This window comes from Neofelis nebulosa, chromosome 5 (assembly GCF_028018385.1).
Source record: "Neofelis nebulosa isolate mNeoNeb1 chromosome 5, mNeoNeb1.pri, whole genome shotgun sequence".
Taxonomy (NCBI): domain Eukaryota; kingdom Metazoa; phylum Chordata; class Mammalia; order Carnivora; family Felidae; genus Neofelis; species Neofelis nebulosa.
The window spans coordinates 143,520,682-143,539,388 of record NC_080786.1 but is presented as its reverse complement, the minus strand read 5'-3'; the positions used below and the strand labels follow the sequence as shown (position 1 = coordinate 143,539,388).

Here is an 18,707-nt window from a genome sequence, read left to right as displayed (position 1 = left end):
TTTGAGACTGGCAGGCGTAGCAGTATTTGAAAATGGGACGGTGAAATGAAAATGATCAAAAGGTTCCTTCACAGAGTCCACTTGATAATGTGTTGTCTGTTCTGTAGTTGCAGAACTGCTCTATTCACTGCAGTGGTATGAAGAATTAGACAATCCCCCTATTTTTCTAACTGGATTTTGTGAAATGCTTCAAAAGATGAATATTACATATGATAACTTATGTGGACTTGGTAATACCTCTGGCCTTTTACAGCTGCTATTTAACAGGTAAGAATCCCTTTCAGCTTCCGTTTTTATATGATTGTTTTACTGGCTTTTGGCTTTGTTTCTGTAAAATGTTAAGCTCACTTCATGCTAATCTTTCAGAGGGTTGGTTTAAATTAAACCCAGTTCTTAATAATAAGTACTTTGTGGATTCTGAGTACTTGATTTATTCATCTAGGGAGATATTTGAACTTTGCCTGTGTTCTTAAATCCATAAATTACATTGAGGAATGGGGCAGATGACAATGAAAGAAATAGAAGCCTTGTAGAAGTTGTTTTGTCATCTGTGATCCATCCTTCCCGCTACTCTCAAACCTTATACTTTGCATGTTGTTACAGATATGTCTTAAGATTATAAACACAAAACCTTCCCCTTAATTGACGGGAGTTTATTGAAGTTACCGTGTTGAACTGCCTCTCTTTGTTTTTCACTTGGCTGTGATGTTTTGAATATGCTTTGCCTTATCAGAGGTCCCAGGCTGAGCCTTTCTCTGCAGTCTCCATCTACATACTCTAGGACACTCAGAACTTTCCCCCAGTAGATATGAATACCTCCTTGGTTCTTCAACATTAACCAGGCTCGGTGTCCTCTGGGATATGTCCTTTTCCCGGCTACCATCTCTGATCCTCAAACCTGCTCTCCTCTATTAGGATTTGAAGGGCTTTGGGATGAGAGCTCAGTACCAGTTGTAAAGGAGTGTTGGAAAGCTAGGCTCCCAGTCTTTTCAGTAATGGCAGCTGTTTGGGGGCAAAAGCCCTGGGTGAATTGATACCCTCACAAGGTGATTGATTTAATTCCGTAAAAGGAATCCAGATAAATGGTAAAAATTATAAACACTTTGAAAATGGGTTTTTTTTTCTTTTTTTAGATCCATGGAAAATGGCACCCTTTGGTCTCTTATTATTGCTAAGTTGATCCTTTCCCGAAGTGTTTCATCTGATGAAGTAAAACGGCATTATAGGAGAAAAGAAGGGTATTCTGATTTAAAATGTTTATACTTTGTAGTTTGCTGTATTTGGTCACTTTGGCAAGCCTAACTAATGAATAATCTCTATATCAGTCAAGGAAACAAGGTTTAAGAAATGCGGAAATTCAAGGAAATGAGATTAAAGACTTTAAAACAATTTAAATTATTTTAGGTTTGGGACACACCTTCTCATATAAGCATTTTAAACTTTATAATATTTTGTTGTGGAATTTTGTACTTGGTTTAAAAAGTTAGCATTTTGTTAACTTGCTCTCTTTTCCCCAGAAATCTTTTTGGTAGAAATCTTTCTTTTACCTCTCCCTAATATCCTTCTTCTGTTACTTTATTTGCTGTTTGGAAGTGATAGGGAAAGTTACTTATCCTTTGCTTTAGTAAGGATCATCCTATTGAAATATATTCTAGAAATGCAATAAATGTGTTCTTAAGACAAAGAAATAGATTGTGGGGTTGGGCATACTAGAGTTCTAGAGTTGGTCATATTAGAGAGGCTGAACCTCAAATTAAACATTTAGTTGAAATTTACCAAGAGGCATTTTGAATTTACTGGTTTACCAAGAAGAATTCTGAAATGATATGTATATGATCTTGTACACTAAAATCATGAAATAAATTTCAATTTTTTCTTATTTAAAAATTTTTTAAACTTGTTATTTTAAGGTAGTTATAGATTTACAAGCAATTGTAAGAAATAATATAAAGAGATTCCATATACCCTTCATTGAGTTTCCCTCAGTGGTACTGTTTTGCATAACTTTAATACAGTTTTACAATAAGAAAATGGCATCAATACAATCCACTGACCAAGTCTACATGTACTTATTTGTGTGTGTGTTCTGTGTAGATCCCATGTGTGACGCCACCACAGACCAATAGACAGAACAGTGTCACCACAGGGACCTCTTGTGTTACCCTTTCACAGCCAGGCCACCTTTCTTTTTCCCATTCTCATCTCTTACAACCAGTAATCTGTTCTTTTTATCATTTAGTTAAGTTATATAAATGGAATCATGCAGCATATGATCTTTCGATATTAGCTTTTTTATTCAGCATAATTTAATTTTTCTGATTATGAAAGTAACAGGGAATTAACTGGAGACATATTAGAACTAATTACTAATGTGGATATATATACTTGGCAGAAAAATCAGAAACTTTCTTATTCAGTAGTAATAATTAAAAATGTCATGGGAAAAAAGATTCTATTCACAATGACAACAAAACTATACCTAGAAATAAATTGAACAACAAAAATGCAATTATGAAATTTTAGTAAAGATTACAAAAAAGGTAGGAAGCTAAATTGTAAAAATGGTTGTATCAATCTGTAATTGCAATGCAATCTCAATAAAAATTCCAGCAATATATTTTGAAAAACTTGACAAACTGCTCTAAACACAGTATTCATTTGAAGGAAAAAATGCTCAAGAATAGGTAGGAAATTTCTGAAAGATAAAAGTGAAAAGGAATTGTCTTACCAATACAATAATTAAGCAGTATTAAATTGGTGAATAGACAAATCAGTGGATCAAGACACAGAATCCAGAAACTGAGCCATACATATTTGGGAATTTAGTTTTTGATGTAGGTGGCCTTTCAAATCAGTGAGGTGAGTGGGGTGCCTGGGTGGCTCAGTTGGTTAAGCATCCAACTTTGGCTCAAGTCATGATCTTGCTGTTCGTGGCTTCAAGCCCCACGTCGGACTCTGTGCTGATAGCCCAGAGCCTGGAGCCTGCTTCGGATTCTGTGTCTTCTTCTCTCTCTGCCTGTCCCCCACTCGTGCTCTGTCTCTGTCTCTCTCTGTCTCAAATAAATAAATAAATAAATAAAACCCACAAATCGGTGAGGTGAGTGAATATTAGATGATGTTAGGAAAATTGGATATGTGTTTGAAAAAAATAGTGAGGTGCCTCTCTCTTACATTATACACAAGACTGAAATCCAAATGAAAGCTAAATGTAAAGAGCAGACCTATAAAAGTATCAAAGGAAATTAAGAAGCTCTGTATAATCTTGATATGGGGAAGATCTTAAGCAAAGCACAAAAACCCAGAATCTATAAAAGAAGTGATTTTGTAAAAGTGAAAACTTCTGGCAACCCACGAGCCCATCAACAGATGAATGGATAAACAAAAATATGGTATATACATACAATGGAATATTATTTAGCCTTGAAAAGGAAGGAAATTCTGGCACATGATACAACAGGGATAAACCATGAGGACATTATGCTAAATAGAATAAGCCAATCATAAATGACAGATATTATATTGTCCACTTCTGGGAGATACCTAAGGTAGTCAAATTCAGAGAGACAGAAAGTAGAATGGTGGTTGCCAGGGCCTGAGGTGAGAGGAAATGAGGAGTTCTTGTTTCATAGGTAGTTTTTTTGTTTTCTGTTGTTGTTGTTGTTTTAAGATTTTATTTTTAAGCAATCTCAGAACCTGGTGTGGGGCTTGAACTCACAACCCCCAAGATCAAGAGTTGCATGCTGTATAGACTGAGCCAGCCAAGTGCCCCTCATGGGTAGAGTTTCAATTTGGTGAAAGGAAAAGACTTCTGGAGATTGGTTGCACAGCAGGTGGAATGTACTTACCACTACTGAACTGTACACTTAGAAATAGTTCATTTGGGGGGTTGCCCTGGATGGTTTAGTCAGTTAAACGTCTGACTCTTAGTTTTAGCTCAGGTCATGATCTCACAGTTTGTGAATTGAGCTCTGCGTTGGCCTTTGTGCTGACAGCACAAAGCCTGCTTGGGATTCTCTCTCTCCCTCCTCTCTGCCCCTCTCCTGCTTATTTTCTCTCTCTCTCTCTCTCTCTTAAAATAAATGAACAGTAAAAAAAAATTTTTTTAATAAATAAAAATTAGAAACTTGTAAAAAAGAGAAGCAGTAAAAAATATCCACAATCTCATCGTTAAGAATCAGCAGCTGTCAATCTCTTTTCATAGTTTCTTTTTTTTTTTTCCTATACAGTTATTTTATATAGTGGAGTTATTAGTCTTCTTGAATATTTTGAAGAGCAGGAATTTTCTGAAATAACTGCATATTTAGGATAAATATAATTCATACTTTTCCTTTCCTTTAAACAGGTTTTTCCCACTAACGGAAGGCAATATGCATACCATTCAAAGTCTCTGTCCATTTTTGTCAAAAGAAGACAAGAAAGAATTCATTGCTCAATGTATACCTCCCCTTTTGGCCTGGACTAAGGAAGATCTTTGCAGTACTAATGGTTAGTGCCTGATAATAAATATTTCTTTAACTATTGCTTAATATCTAAATCCAGATCTAGCAGAGGTAAATTGAATTATAGCTGATTTATTCCTACTTTATACTTTGCTGCATAACACGTTGACAGTCAGTAGTATGGGTGTCTTTGGGGAGTGGCTGTTACCACTTTGCAGTACAGAAATGCTACAGCCTTAGGGAAGACTAAAACCACGGGTATCAACAAAAACCCACCAGTGTCCTCTAATTATTTCCATGTATAGCATTTTTAGCTATGCTTAATTTCAATTTCTCCCTAGTCAACCACTGATTGAACATATAAAGATAACAGACAGAATAGCTTTCGTTGTATTTTAAACCTTTTTGGACACTCTGTACTCTATTAGTTTGTTTATTAATTTAATAAACATTTACCGAACATGGCTCTGCGGCAGTTCCTTTTGTGGAAAGGACAGACATAAAGTTATATCGTGATAACCAATGTATCAGAAAAATGGCCTGTGTGTCAAAGCAGCAGAAAACAAGTTTCTCCGCTCTGCTTTGCAGCATCAGTGGCGATTTCACAAAGAGAAAAATATAAGTGATGAAGGATAGTTTTCCATGTGGATATAATTGGGGATGGGCATTTCAGGTACACAGAAACAAAAAAGTGTTGAGAGTTCAGTTTGGCTGGCATTTCAGGAAGAAGGCTGGGGACAAACGGTGTTAGGATGTACAAGAAGCTGAATTTTGAGAAAATAGGGAAAAGGCCTAACATTGTAGGTTAAGGAGTTTGGACTTTAAGAGGTAGGCACTAAGGAGCTGTTGGCTCAAGTTAGGTAGGAGAGTAGTAAGACTATCTCATTAGAAAGATTATTGTAAGGGGTGCCTGGGTGGCTCAGTTGGTTAAGCATCTGACTTCAGCTCAGGTCATGATCCTGTGGTTCATGGGTTCGAGCCCTGCGTTGGGCTCTGTGCTGATGGCTCAGAGCCTGGAGCCTGCTCCAGATTCTGTGATTCCCTCTCTCTCTCTGCCCCTCCCCCGCTTGCACTCTGTCTCTCTCTCTCTCTCTCTCTCTCAAAAATAAACATTAAAAAAAAAGAAAATTATTTTGAGGGGTACCTGGGTGGCTCAGTTGGTTAAGCATTCAACTCTTGATATCGACTCAGGTGATGATCTCAGGGTCATGAGATTGAGCCCCACGTTGGACTCGGTACTGAGCATGGAGCCTGCTTGGGATTCTCTCTCTCTCTCTCTCTCTCTCTCTCTCTCTCTCTCTCTCTCTCTCTCTCTCTCGTTCAAAAAAAATTATTTTGATAACTGTGAAAGGTGGATATGAGGGAAGTGAGATTTGGGTTTATAAGACAGAAACTGTTGGAATAGACTTAATGAGAAATAAACAGTTTAAATCAAGGTATAGATGGAAGAGAGGATTTGGAAATGAAAGAGATTAAGGAAATAGAATTGGCATGGCTCTGTGATTCTATATTTTAATTGGATAGAAGGAAATACCATTAGGCCTCACAGAAAACCTTTGTTGTTGTTGTTTTTTAAACCGTGCATGAGAGAACCTTTAAAGGAGACTTGAAGGTTGGGAGGAAGATAGGGCAGGGGTATACAGGGAGCCAGTGTTAAAATTTGAAAACATTAGATTACGGTGACTATGGAATAATACTCCAATGGAGATTGTCTGTTGACTTGATGGAAATACTCCTTTCAAAGGCCACGTCATATAGGTGGTAGTCTAATTTATAAATAAGAATGAGCTTGTCTGGGGAGAGTGAAGAGTGAGAAGAATATCAAGGGAACACCAGTACGTAAATATAAGGGGTGTATGGGTGGATGGAGACTTGAGAATAAGGGCCACAGATAAAGAGAAGCAGAGAAGTTTTAGGTAGTATTCATCACCCTTGTTAAATGCCACAGAGGTTCAAATAAAATTCAGGACTGAAAAGTGTCCATTAGCTTTGGCATTATGGGAATGAAGAATGGTGAGAAAATAGAGCCAGATAGTTCTAAGTGTTCGGTGAAAAGGGATGTAGAAAGAAGGTGAGAACTGGAGGCGAATTCAAGGTCAGAGGGAAAACAGGTGTAGAGTAGGAGGAATAGAAAATAGAGACAGAGTCATTGATGATAGTTCCCACTGAGGAGATGAGAGGGATGGGATCTAGTTAGAAGATGCTGACCTTGTGTAGGTGGAGTGACTTTCTTCTGAGAGAAGTTAAGGAGAAATGTGGGGGCGGGGGGCAGATGTGAATAAAGAAAACATAGGGAACTTCATGTGTTCCTTACTTAGCTTTATGTCTCTTTGGGCTCAGTCATTTGATGAGTGGAAGCTGGATTGCAGATTTTAAGAAGGTAATGAAAGTTTGAAGTAGTGGATGAAGAATATGCCTATCGACAAACATTTGTCAAACAGAATTACTTTATGGCACCTAGGGCCAGCTGATGTCAAAAACAAATTTTTAGGGCAGTAAGCTTTATAGTTGCGTTTGCTTAAGGCTGGGATTTGCAGTGGTGGAACAGGGGATGCAGTTGGACAGGCTGTGTGGAGAGGAGAAGAATTACCTAATGGGAGTGCGGGTGGTTTCTCCTGCACAGGTTATAACTAACCGAATGATGGCACAGGGGAAGCAGGGGCAGGAGACAGGGCTGAGTGTCACACAGACCACGAGGTGCCTAGCTGTGTGGAAGCCCTTGAGGAGGAGGAATGTTTTTGAGATTTGACAACTGGGTTTGCTCTTTCAGCCAAAGTAATGAAACAGAATTAGCTAATGTACTTTTCACTATTTAGTTATTAGAAAATCCATTGTTTCTGATTATACTTGAGCTGCCTATTCTATTTTGCCAGGAAGATTAAAAAAAAAAAAAATTCTTCCTCTGCCTTTAAAGGAGGATTAAATACATTATACATTTTTCCCCCTTTTCTTCCTTGGTTCCCTTTTACCTACAGGATAAAAACCTAAGTCCTTAGTTTGGCCTGTTGAACACTTCACAGTCTTAGGGCAACTGATCTCTCCAGTGTTACCTCTTTTTGCTTTCATCCTGGACCCTCGCCATGCTGAAAACTTGTGGTTTCTTTAAAAAAAATTTTTTTTAACGTTTATTCATTTTTGAGAGACGGAGAGAGACAGAGCATGAGCGGGGAAGGGGCAGAGAGAGGGAGACACAGAATCTGAAACAGGCTCCAGGCTCTGAGCTGTCAGCACAGAGCCCACCGCGGGGCTCGAACTCACAAACTGCGAGATCATGACCTGAGCTGAAGTCAGACGCTCAACTGACTGAGCCACCCAGGTGCCCCAAAACTTGTGATTTTTTTTTTTTAACATTTTATACTTTTTTTTTTTCAGTTTTATTGAAAAATTATTGATGTACATAATTGTGTAAATTTAAGAAGCACAACATGATGGTTTGATTTACATATATTGTGAAATGATTACCTTGGTAGGTTCAGGTCACATCCATTTTCTCAGATATAATGAAAAGAAAGGAAAAGAATTTCCTTCTTGTGATGAGAACTCTTAGGATTAACTTTTACCAACTTTCCTATATATCATATAACATGTTGTACATTACATCCCTAGTACTTCTTTATCGCATAACTGGAAATTTGTATCTTTACAACATCTTTCCTCCAAGCCCCCTCTCCTCTGATCTTCCACCTCTGGTAACCACAGTCTGATCTCTTTTTCTATGAGTTTGGGTTTGGTTTGATTCCACTTATGAGTGAGATTATATAGTATTTGTCTTTGACTTATTTCACTTTAGCATAATGTCTTCAGGGTTCATTCATGTTGTCACAAATGGCAGGATGTCCTCTTTTTTTTGTGACCGAATAGTTTTCCATTCTATATATATCTACCACAACTTCTTTTCCACTTCATCCATTGGTGGACACTTGGGTTGTTTCCATGTCTTGGATATTGTAAATAATACTGCTGTGAACATGGGGGTGCAGATATCTTTTGGAGTTAGCATTTTTGTTTCCTTTGGATATATGATGACCTTTGAATAATGTGGGTTTGAATTGTGTGGGTCCATTTATATACACGTTTTTTTCAATAAATACAATACTAGAAATGTATTTCCCTTATGCTTTTCTTGACATTTTCTTTTCTCTAGCCTTACCATAAGAATATAGTTAATGCAAATAGCATGTAAGATATGTGTTAATTGTCAATGTTATTGGTAAGGCTTCCAGTCAACAGTAGTAGTTAAGTTTTTGGGGAGTCAGCAGTTATATGCAGATTTTCAAGAGCATGGGGTGGGGAGATCAGTGCCCCTAATTCCCACCTTATTTGAGGTTTAACTATATTCCCAGAAATGGAATTACTAGATCATATGATAGTTCTATTTTTAATGTTTTGAGGATGCTGCATATTGTTTTCCATAGTGGCTGTATCATTTTACAGTCCCACCAACAGTGCACACAGAGTCCATTTTCTTCACAGCCATGCTAGCATTTGTTACCGATCTTTTTGATGATGGCCCTTCTAGTAAGTGTGAAGTAATATCTCATTGTAGCTTTAATGCATCTCCCTAGTGACTAGTGATGTTGAGCATCTTTTCATATATCTGCTGGCCTGAAATATATTTCTTTGCAGAAATGTCTGTTCAGGTCCTTTGTCCTTTTTAAAATGGGCTGTTTTTTTGCTCTCAAGTTGTAGGAGTTCTTTATATATTTTGGATATTAATCCCTTATTGGATATATGGCTTGCAAATATTTTTTCCCATTTGGTAGATTGTCTTTTCACTTTGTTGATGATTTCTTTTGCTGTGCAGAAACTTTTTAGTTTGATGTAGTCTTATTTGTCTGTTTTTTTATTTTGTTACTTGTGCTTTAGGAGTCCTATCCAAAAATTAATTACCAAGACCCATGTCAAGGGGCTTTATTCCCCTGTTTTCTTCTAGGAATTTCATAGTTTCAGGTCTTATATTTAAACCTTTAATTGATTTTGAGTTAGTTTTGCAAGTAATGTAAGATATGGGACCAGTTTTATTATTTTACATGTGAATAGCCTATCATCCCAGCACCATTTATTGAAGAGACGATCTTTTCTCCATTGAGTATTCTTGGATCTCTTGTCATTTATTAGTTAGTCATATGTACTTGGGTTAATTTTCGCCTCTCAGTTCTGTTTCATTGGTATGTTTGTTTTTATGCCCTATTATACTGTGTTTCAGGAAATGTGATGCTTCCTGCATTGTTCTTTCACAGAATTTCTTTGGCTATTCTGGGTCTTTTGTGGCTTTGTATATATTTTAGGAGTGTTTTTTTACTACTTATGTAAAAAAATGTCATTGGAATCTTGAATAGGGATTGCATTGAATCTATAGATGGTTTTTGGTAGTATTGATAGTTTAATAATATTAATTCTTCTAATCCATGAACATGGGATACCTTTCCATTTATTTGTGTCTTTGATTTCTTTCATTAATATCCCATAGTTTTCAAAGTAGGACTTTCATTTTCTTAGTTAAATTTATTCCTAAATATTTGGTTTTTGATGCTGTTGTATATGGGATTGATTTACTTATTTCTTTTGCAGAAAATTTGTTGTTATTATATAGAAATGTTACTGGTTTTTGTATGTTAATTTTGTATCCTGCAACTTTACTGAATTCATTGATCTAACAGGTTTTTGGTTGAGTCTTTAGGATTTTCTATATATTAAATCATGTCATCTGTAAAGAGACAATTTTACTTCTTCCTTTCCAATTCTGACCTTTTATTTCTCTTTCTTGCCTGGTTGCTTTAGCGAGGACCTCTAGTACTATGTTGAAAAGGAGTGGTGAGAGCAGGCACTGTTGTCTTGTTCCTTATCTTAGAGGAAGAGCTTTCAGCCTTTCACCATTGAATATGATGTTAGCTGAAGCCTTGTCATATATATCCTTTACTATTGTGATATATGTTATCTCTGTGCCTAATTTGTTAAAAGTTTTTATTATGAATGGATGTTGAATTTTGTCAGATGCTTTTTTCTTTGTGTATCGCAATGATCATATGATTCTTTCATTTTATTACTGTGATATATATATTGATTTGCATATGTTGAAACATTTTTGCATTCCAGGGATAAATCCCACTTGGTCATGGTGAATGATCCTTTTAATGTGCTGCTGAATTCAGTTTGCTAGTATTTTACTGGAAATTTTTCATCTGTATTCATTAGGAGCATTTGCCTGTAGTTTTCTTTTCTAGTAGTATCCTTTCCTGATTTTGGTATCAGGATAATGCTGGCCTTATAAAAGGAATTTGGGAGTATTCCCTCCTCTTCCATTTTTTGGAAGAGTTTGAGAAGAATGAGTGTTGATTTTTCTTTAAATAGTTGGCCTTCTCAATCAATCAAGCCGTCTGGTCCTGGCCTTCTCTTCATTTTTGATTAGTGTTATTCAGATGTTCTGTTTCTTCCTGATTCAGTCTTGTTAAGTTGTATGTTTCTAAGAATTTTTCCATTTCTTCTAGGTTGTCCAATTTGTTGGCATGTGTAGTGCATAGTAGCCTGTTATGATCCCTTGAATTACTGTGATATCAGTTGTAAGGTCTCCTTTTTCATTTGCAATTTTGTTGATGTGAGTCCTTTCTCTTTTTTATTCCCTTGGGTAGTCTATTGAGGGGTTTGTCAGTTTTTTTTTTCTTTTCAAAAACTAACCCTTGGTTTGTTTATCTTTCCTATTATTTTTCTCTTCTTTTATTTCTTCTCTAATCTTTTTTTTTTTTTTTTTCTTCTGCTAACTTTGGGCTCAGTTTGTTCTTTTTTTAGTTCCTTAAGTCATAGAGTTAGGTAGTTGATTTGGAGATCTTTTTTGCTTCTTAATGTAAGCATTTATTACTGTGAACTTCCTTGTTAGGACTGCATTTGCTGCATCCCACAAGTTCTGGTATGTTGTGTTTCCATTTTTGTTTATCTCAAAGTTTCAGTTCTGCTTTAATTTCTTCTTTGATCTATTGGTTGTTTAGGAAAGTGTTGTTTAATTTCTTTATGAATTTTCAAATTTTGTTCTTGTTACTGATTTCTAGTTTGATGCCATTGTGGTCAGAGAAAGTGCTTGGTATGATTTCAGGGGTTTTTTTTAATTTGCTGAGACTTGTTTTGTGGCCCAGCCTATGGTCTGTCCTAGAAGAATGTGTATTTTGCTGTTGTTGGATAGAACAGAAGCATAAGTGTTCTAAATAAATACATATATGTTAGGATATAGGAGTCTGTTTTCTTCTTTTTATGTGTGTTAGGTCCATTTGGTGTTGTTTAAGTCCACTGTTTACTTACTGATTCTTTGGATAACCTATCTTCATTGTTGAGAGTGTAGTATTAAAAGTCCCCAACTGTTACTGTATTACTGTATTTTTCCTTTAGCTCTGTTAGTTTTTGCTTTATATATGTAGGTATTCCAATGTTGGGTGAATAAATATTTAGAATTATACTATCTTCTTGAAAAATTGACCCTTTTATCATTATAATGTCTTCATCTCTTTTTATCATTTCCAGTCTGTTTTGCCTGATATAGAGTAAAGGCACACCTTATTTTGTTGCACTTTGCTTTATTGCACTTGGCAGATACTGGGTTTTTTTTTTTGTTTGTTTGTGTGTTTGTTTGTTTTTGTAAATTGAAAGCTTATAGCAACCCTCATCAAGCAAGTCTATCAGTGTCATTTTTCCAACAGTATTTGCTCACTTCATGTTTATATGTTATATTTTGGTAATTCTTGCAGTATTTCAAGCTTTTTCATTATGTTTTTTTCTGGTGATCAGTGATCTTTGATGTTACTATTGTAATTATTTGGAGGTGCCATGTGCTATGCCCATGTAAGACATCTGACTTAATTGATGAGTGTTGTGGTGTGTTCTGACTGTTCCACCAACTGGCCGTTCCCCTGTCTCCCTTCTCCTCCTTCGGTTTGCCTATTCCAGGCCAGTTAATAACCCTACAAGGACCTCTGCCTGTTCAAGTGAAAGGAGAGTCACGTGTCTCATTTTGAATCAAAAGCTAGAAATGATTAAAAAGGAAAACAAAAAAAGCTAAAAATGATTAAGCTTAGTGAAGAAATCATGTTGAAAGCCAAGATAGGCTTGAAAGCTAGGCCTCTTGCACCAAGCAGCTAAGTCGTGAGTGCAAAGGAAAAATTTTTGAAGGAAATGAAAAGTGCTTCTCCATTGAACACGTAAATGATAAGAAAGCAAACAGCCTTACTGCTGATGTGGAGAAGTTTTAGTGGTTGGATAGAAGATCAAACCAGCTACAACATTCCCTTTAGGTCCTAACTTTCTGCAATTCTAAGAAGGAATTCTAAATGAGGTCAGGAAGCCGCAGAAGAAAAGTTTGATGCTAGGAGAGGTTGGTTCATGAGATTTAAGAAAGAAGCCATCTTTATAATATAATTGTGCAAGGTGAAGCAGTAAATGTTGATATAGAAACTATAGCAAGTTATCCAGGAGATCTAGCTAAGGTAATTAATGACAGTGACTATACTAATAATAGATTTTCAATGTAGACAAAACAGCCTTCTTTTGGAAGATGCCATTTAGGACTTTGATGGCTAGAGAGGAGAAGTCAATGGCTGGCTTCAAAGAACAGGCTGACGCTCTTAGGGGCTAATGTAGCTGGTGACTTTAAATTAGAATCATTGCTAATTTACCATTGTTACAGTTTGTAGGTTTTTTTATATTATATAATTGCTAGATTATTGTAGTTATGGTTATTTTTAATATATTTTATTTTATTTTATTTATTTTTAATGTTTATTTTTGAGAGAGACTGCACAGGGGAGGAGCAGAGAGAGAGGGAGACAGAGAATCCGATGTAGGGCTTGAACTCACAAACTGCGAGATCATTATCTGAGCAGAAGTAGGGCCTTTAACCACCTGAGCCACCCAGCTGCCACATTCTTACTATATTAAAAAAGAAGAAACCTTTTAACTAGAGTTGTAAGTGAATTATGTACCACTGTTGTCATATTGTAGAATTCAACTCTATTTATTTACCGTTACCAGTGAGATTTATGCTACCTTTTTATGTTTTTATGTTGCTAACCAGTGTACTTTTACTTCAAAGAACTCCTTTTAGCCTTTTTTGTAAGACAGATCTGATGGTATTGAACTCCTTTTGCTTTTGTTTTATCCAGGAAACTTTCTGTCTCTTCTTTATTTCTGAAGGACAGCTTTGCTGGGCATAGAATTCTTGGTTGGCATTCATTTTCTTTCAGTATTTTGAATGTCATCCCGTTCTCTCCTGGCCTGAAAAGTTTCTTTTGAGCAAACCATTGATATTCTAATGGGAGTTCTCTTATATAAAATTTATCATTTGTGCTACTCTTAAAATTCTTTTGACTTTTGACAATTTAATTATGATATGACTGAGGGTAACCCTATTCACATTCAATTTATTACCAAGTAATTATCCTCATGGATCTGGATGTGCATTTCTCTCTGCAGGTTCAGGAAGTTTCAGCCATTATTGCTTTAAATACACTTATTGTCCCTTTCTCTTCTCCTTCTGGAATTACCATAATGTGAATATTGTAGTTGTTTTCTTTTTTCATTGTGTCCCATAATTCCTATAGGCATTTTCTTTCTTCATCTTGCTTTTCTGACTACATAATTTCCAGTGTCCTATTCTCAAGGTGTCTGATCCTTTTGCATAGTTCAGTCAACTTTTGAAACTATTGAATTCATTTCATTTTATTGTATTTTTCAACTCCAGGATTTCTGGGGGTGTTTTTGTTTGTTTTGTTTTTTAATTTTTTTTTTTTAACGTTTATTTATTATTGAGAGACAGAGACACAGAGCATGAGCAGGGGAGGGGTAGAGAGAGGAGGAGACACAGAATCTGAAGTAGGCTCCAGGCTCTGAGCTGTCAGCACAGAGCCCATCTTGGGGCTCGAACTCACGAACTGTGAGATCATGACCTGAGCCGAAGTCAGTCGCCTAACCAACTGAGCCACCCAGGCGCCCCTCTGTTTGCTTTGATGGCTGCCGTTTCCTTATCAAACTTCACATTTTGTTCATGCATTGTTTTTCTAACTTTGTTTAGTTGTCTTTTCTTGTAATTTGCTGAAAACCTTCTTAAGAGAATTATTCTGAATTCTTGGTCTGCCGGTTTAACTGATTTCCATTTCTTTAGGGTCATTTGCTAGAGCGTTACTAGTTTCCTTTGATGGTGTCAGATTTATCTGATTATTTGTGATCCTTTTTTTCCTTACGGTGGTATCTGCACATTCAGTTGTGCTCCTCTTGCAAACGTTATGATTTGTAGGTTGGTTGTGGCAGAGAACGTTCTTTATCATAGTCAGCTCAGTTTGGGTTTTCAGGTGTGTCTGCTGGCACCGTCCTTTTATAAGTAGAGCCTGCTGTTAGTCTGCTTTTAAACAAGGCTGTTTGAGCTCTGGACAGGCTTGGGGAGAACAGTTGGACAGAACTGTAGCCTGGTTCCGTACCTGAGGCTGTAGGAGGGTGCTGTAGTTGCCTGGATTCTCTGGTCAGACTCACTAGATAGTTAGGACTGGGTACTGTATTCGTAGCAGATTGGGCTGTGAATTTGCTTTCCTGCCCTGGCAGGGCAGCAGGACAAAGTCCAGAGTCTATGCAGCTCACTGCTGGGGGACCTGAATTGGCAAGAATGTGCACAGAATCCCCTTAGGAGGTGACGGCCTGCAGATGGGGGAGGCCGCGGCTTCTGCTTTCTGTCCAGGTGTCACCTTTTGTAGCCCAGTGGACGGGTTATGGAGCTTCCCGTGTGCTCTGCGTAGGTTCTCTGGTCATACCGGCCGAAGGCTGTATTTGGCAAAGCGTGGAGCTACATATGAAGATTTTCTGCCTGGGCACAGTGGCAGAAGTAGCTCTGAAGCCAGTAAGGCTCTGATTGCCTAACCCAAACAGAAGTACATCTCAAGTTCCCTGACTGAACGGGGCCACTGGCTTTGCTCTGTAAACTATCAGCTCTGCTCGCCCGCCTCTCACTTGTAGTGCTGCTGTGCTATACAGCTTTCAGGAATTTTTGCTAGCCCTCCAGTCAGATGGGGCCTAAAGAGTCTCCACGTGTGGGGCTACGTCTCCACCCCCTTGCCTCTCCATATGTCTCCACTCCCTTGCCTGGCTGGGACAGAGAGAGGCCGCTTTAGGCTACTCTTCAGTTTCCCAAACACATTCTGTGATTGGCAGGGGCCAGGGGCTACCCTCAGCCTGTCTGGGAATTAATCACTGTGCTTGTGTGTAGCAGGGGAAGCCTCAGGGCACAGTACTGCCTTTGCTCTGGGACGATTAGCCCTGCTCAGCCCCCTCTTGGCTCGAGTGCCATCGGGCCACACAGCTTTCAGGTGTTGTCTCCGGCCCTTCTGGTCTGATGGGGCTGGAAGATGCTCCATGGTGGGTGGGGCTGTGACTCAGCTGCTTATTTGGGCGTGGGTAAACTGGGCTCTGCGGTTGGCAAAACTTCCAGGATCAGAATCAGGCAGATCTGTACCCCGCTGTGTTCACTGGTCGGAGTGCACCCTTGTCCTGGTTCTACAGATAAGAAAAGCCACTGGTGAGGATTACAACTGGGCAATGCAGCTGTGAACTTGGTCTGCCAGGATCTATGTGCTGGTTGTTACAGTCACCTCCCCATTCTTTGTCACAGACTCCCCACAGTCCCAGTGGGGCAAGATCGGAGTAGGGGCTCCCACAAAGCAACTCACAATAAATGAGGGGTGCTGGTTTTCCCCACTGGGTTCTCCTTTCCTACCGAAGGAGCCAGAGTCTCAGGGCAGAGCGTGCCACACGGTGCTGCACTCTCCTGGGAAGGGGCAACACAGTCAGGGTAGAGCTGCTTCTCTTCCCTTCCTAATGCATATTGTGTTGGTCTCAGAGGTGTAGGGGCGCTTCAGCCTCAAACCCATAGCAGTCTCTCGGTGATGTCTTGTTCTTGAATAGCTGTTGGCTGTTTTTCTTGTTGAGGGGGAGCAAAGTCAGGAACAACCTATGTCACCATCCTGGGTGATGTCTCTCCTGTTCTATACTTTTTTACAACTTTGTGCCTTAACAGGAGTGTCCTACTTGTTTATCCTTTGAGAAGAGACTGATCATCCCTAGTTTTTTTCAAACACCAGTTTTATCAGAGAAAGCAATAATTTCTACATCTGTAAGACAAGACTTTTGTTTAAGGCAATATGTATAGATAGATGTGGGTTAATTTTCATTTTGAATTTTACTTTAGGAGGTTTTGGACATCTTGCCATTTTCAACTCTTGTCTGCAAACCAGAAGCATAGATGATGGGGAGCTATTACATGGTATATTAAAAATTCTAATATCCTGGAAGAAAGATCATGAAGATGTTTTTCTTTTCAGTTGGTAGGTGATATTTTATACTATGTTCCCCACCCCCCATTACAATGTGTATCTAGAATTGCGTATCTTATAATCACAGTTTTGCACAGTAACAAGATGGGAAACATTTAAACCAGACTTTTATAAGTAAGGTTTAAGATAAAATAGTTTCTAATTGAATGTGCATATAATTCTTTTGTTTTGTTTTGCTTTTGTCTTTATCACAGTAATCTATCAGAAGTAAGTCCAGAGATACTAGGTGTGAATATAGAAATAATCCGGTTCCTTTCCTTGTTCCTGAAATACTGTTCATCTCCTTTGGCAGAGAGTGAATGGGACTTCATCATGTGCTCCATGTTGGCTTGGTTGGAGGTAAATTAACTCGATGTGTCATCACCTCTGTTGGGTCTTCATGCATATCTGTATACTAGAACCAATTACTAATCTTACTCTTCAAGTAATGATAGTAATTAGCTCTTTTGCAAACATTTAAACACTAAAGATATATTTGTCACCAGGTACCGTTTGATAGAACAGTAAAGTGATAGAGTTTTAATGTCTGCCAGTATCGAGTGACCGAATCCCCCGCTATTAAAGTGTTCTCTCCATCAGCTCATTTTAACGTAGTATTTGTAGTGCAGCCCTTGCAGGTTTTATCTTTCGTGACTATTCTCTTGATCTTTTTGACTCTTAAATTATTCATAAAATGTACTGTGTCAGTAATAAGTTAAAGATAAAGCAAATTCAGGGAAATTAGTGTTGTTTTTATGACACAAAGCAAGTGTGATGTTTACGGACACACAAAGCAATTCATCAGGGTTAGACTGTTCCGAATCTCCCCTGCATTTGCTACTGTGTGTGTGGCTTAGGGTGTTCAAATCTGACCTGCTTGAGCCTCAGTTTACTTGTTTTAAAGTAGACTTAATAATGCCCAATTAGTTAGGCTCCTGAGATTATAAATGTTTTTAATATATTTTACTTGGTAAATGGTAATTGATATTTTCTTTCATAGTTTTAGAAATAAAAAAAGAGTATTTCAGAATAAATTGATTGATTCTAAATCTTAGTATTTAATTAAAAAAAACTATTTTGATGTAAAATGTGTGTCTCCAGAGACTCTACACTTCAGCTGCTTTTTATTTTATTTATTTATTTATTTTTTTTTTTATTTTTATTTTTTTTTTTGCTTTTTATTTTAAAGTTTAGAGAAATGAAAGAGCCTTTTCTTGTTGCCTTGATATGTGGTGTTCTGGCAGACGCCTGCTTACCTATTATATTTTTGTTTCTTCAGACAACAAGGGAGAATCACACACTGTATTCTGTTCCACTTGTACAACTGTTTGCCTGTGTCAGCTGTGATTTGGCCTGTGAGCTCAGTGCTTTTTTTGATTCCACAACTCTGGACACCATTGGCAATCTCCCCGTGAATCTAATCAGTGAATGGAAAGAATTTTTTTCCCAAGGCATCCACAATTTGCTTTTACCTCTTTTGGTGACTGTTACAGGCAAGTGGAAGGGGAATCATAGTGAGATTCATTGCAAATGACTGGTTGAAAATTTCAAAACAAATACTTTGGATGTTTAACTCAAACAGTACAGAATAGTTAAGAAAAGAGCCTGAGAAAAAGCTTGGCATCTAGAAGCATCACATATGCTTCTGCTTTACAGTCAAGAATTGAAAAATAACAAATTATCCAAAGTCTATTGCATTAAAATAATAGTAATTCGGATAACATGAATAGATTATTTATAACTCAAACTTCTCTTTTTTTTAATTGTTTTAAGTTTACTTATTTAGCATAAGTGGGCTAGGGGCAGAAAGAGAGGGAGAGAGAGAATCCCAAGCAGGCTCTGCATTGTCAGTGCAGAACCCCATGTCGGGCTTGAACTCACTAACCATGAGATCATAACCTGACCCGAAATCAAGAGTTGGGACATTTAACCG

At 37.6% G+C, this 18,707-nt stretch overlaps 1 protein-coding gene across 2 annotated transcripts in view; it reads left to right on the top strand.

Annotated features, from left to right (window-relative positions):
• LTN1 (listerin E3 ubiquitin protein ligase 1) overlaps positions 1–18,707 on the top strand; it is a 62,334-nt gene that overhangs the window by 30,986 nt on the left and 12,641 nt on the right. For both annotated transcript variants that reach the window (XM_058731816.1, XM_058731817.1), the window contains exons 17-22: positions 108–267; positions 1,134–1,238; positions 4,343–4,485; positions 16,651–16,786; positions 16,990–17,134; positions 18,054–18,267. In XM_058731816.1, the coding sequence (XP_058587799.1) occupies positions 108–267; positions 1,134–1,238; positions 4,343–4,485; positions 16,651–16,786; positions 16,990–17,134; positions 18,054–18,267 (903 nt within the window). The remainder of the gene's footprint in view (positions 1–107; positions 268–1,133; positions 1,239–4,342; positions 4,486–16,650; positions 16,787–16,989; positions 17,135–18,053; positions 18,268–18,707) is intronic.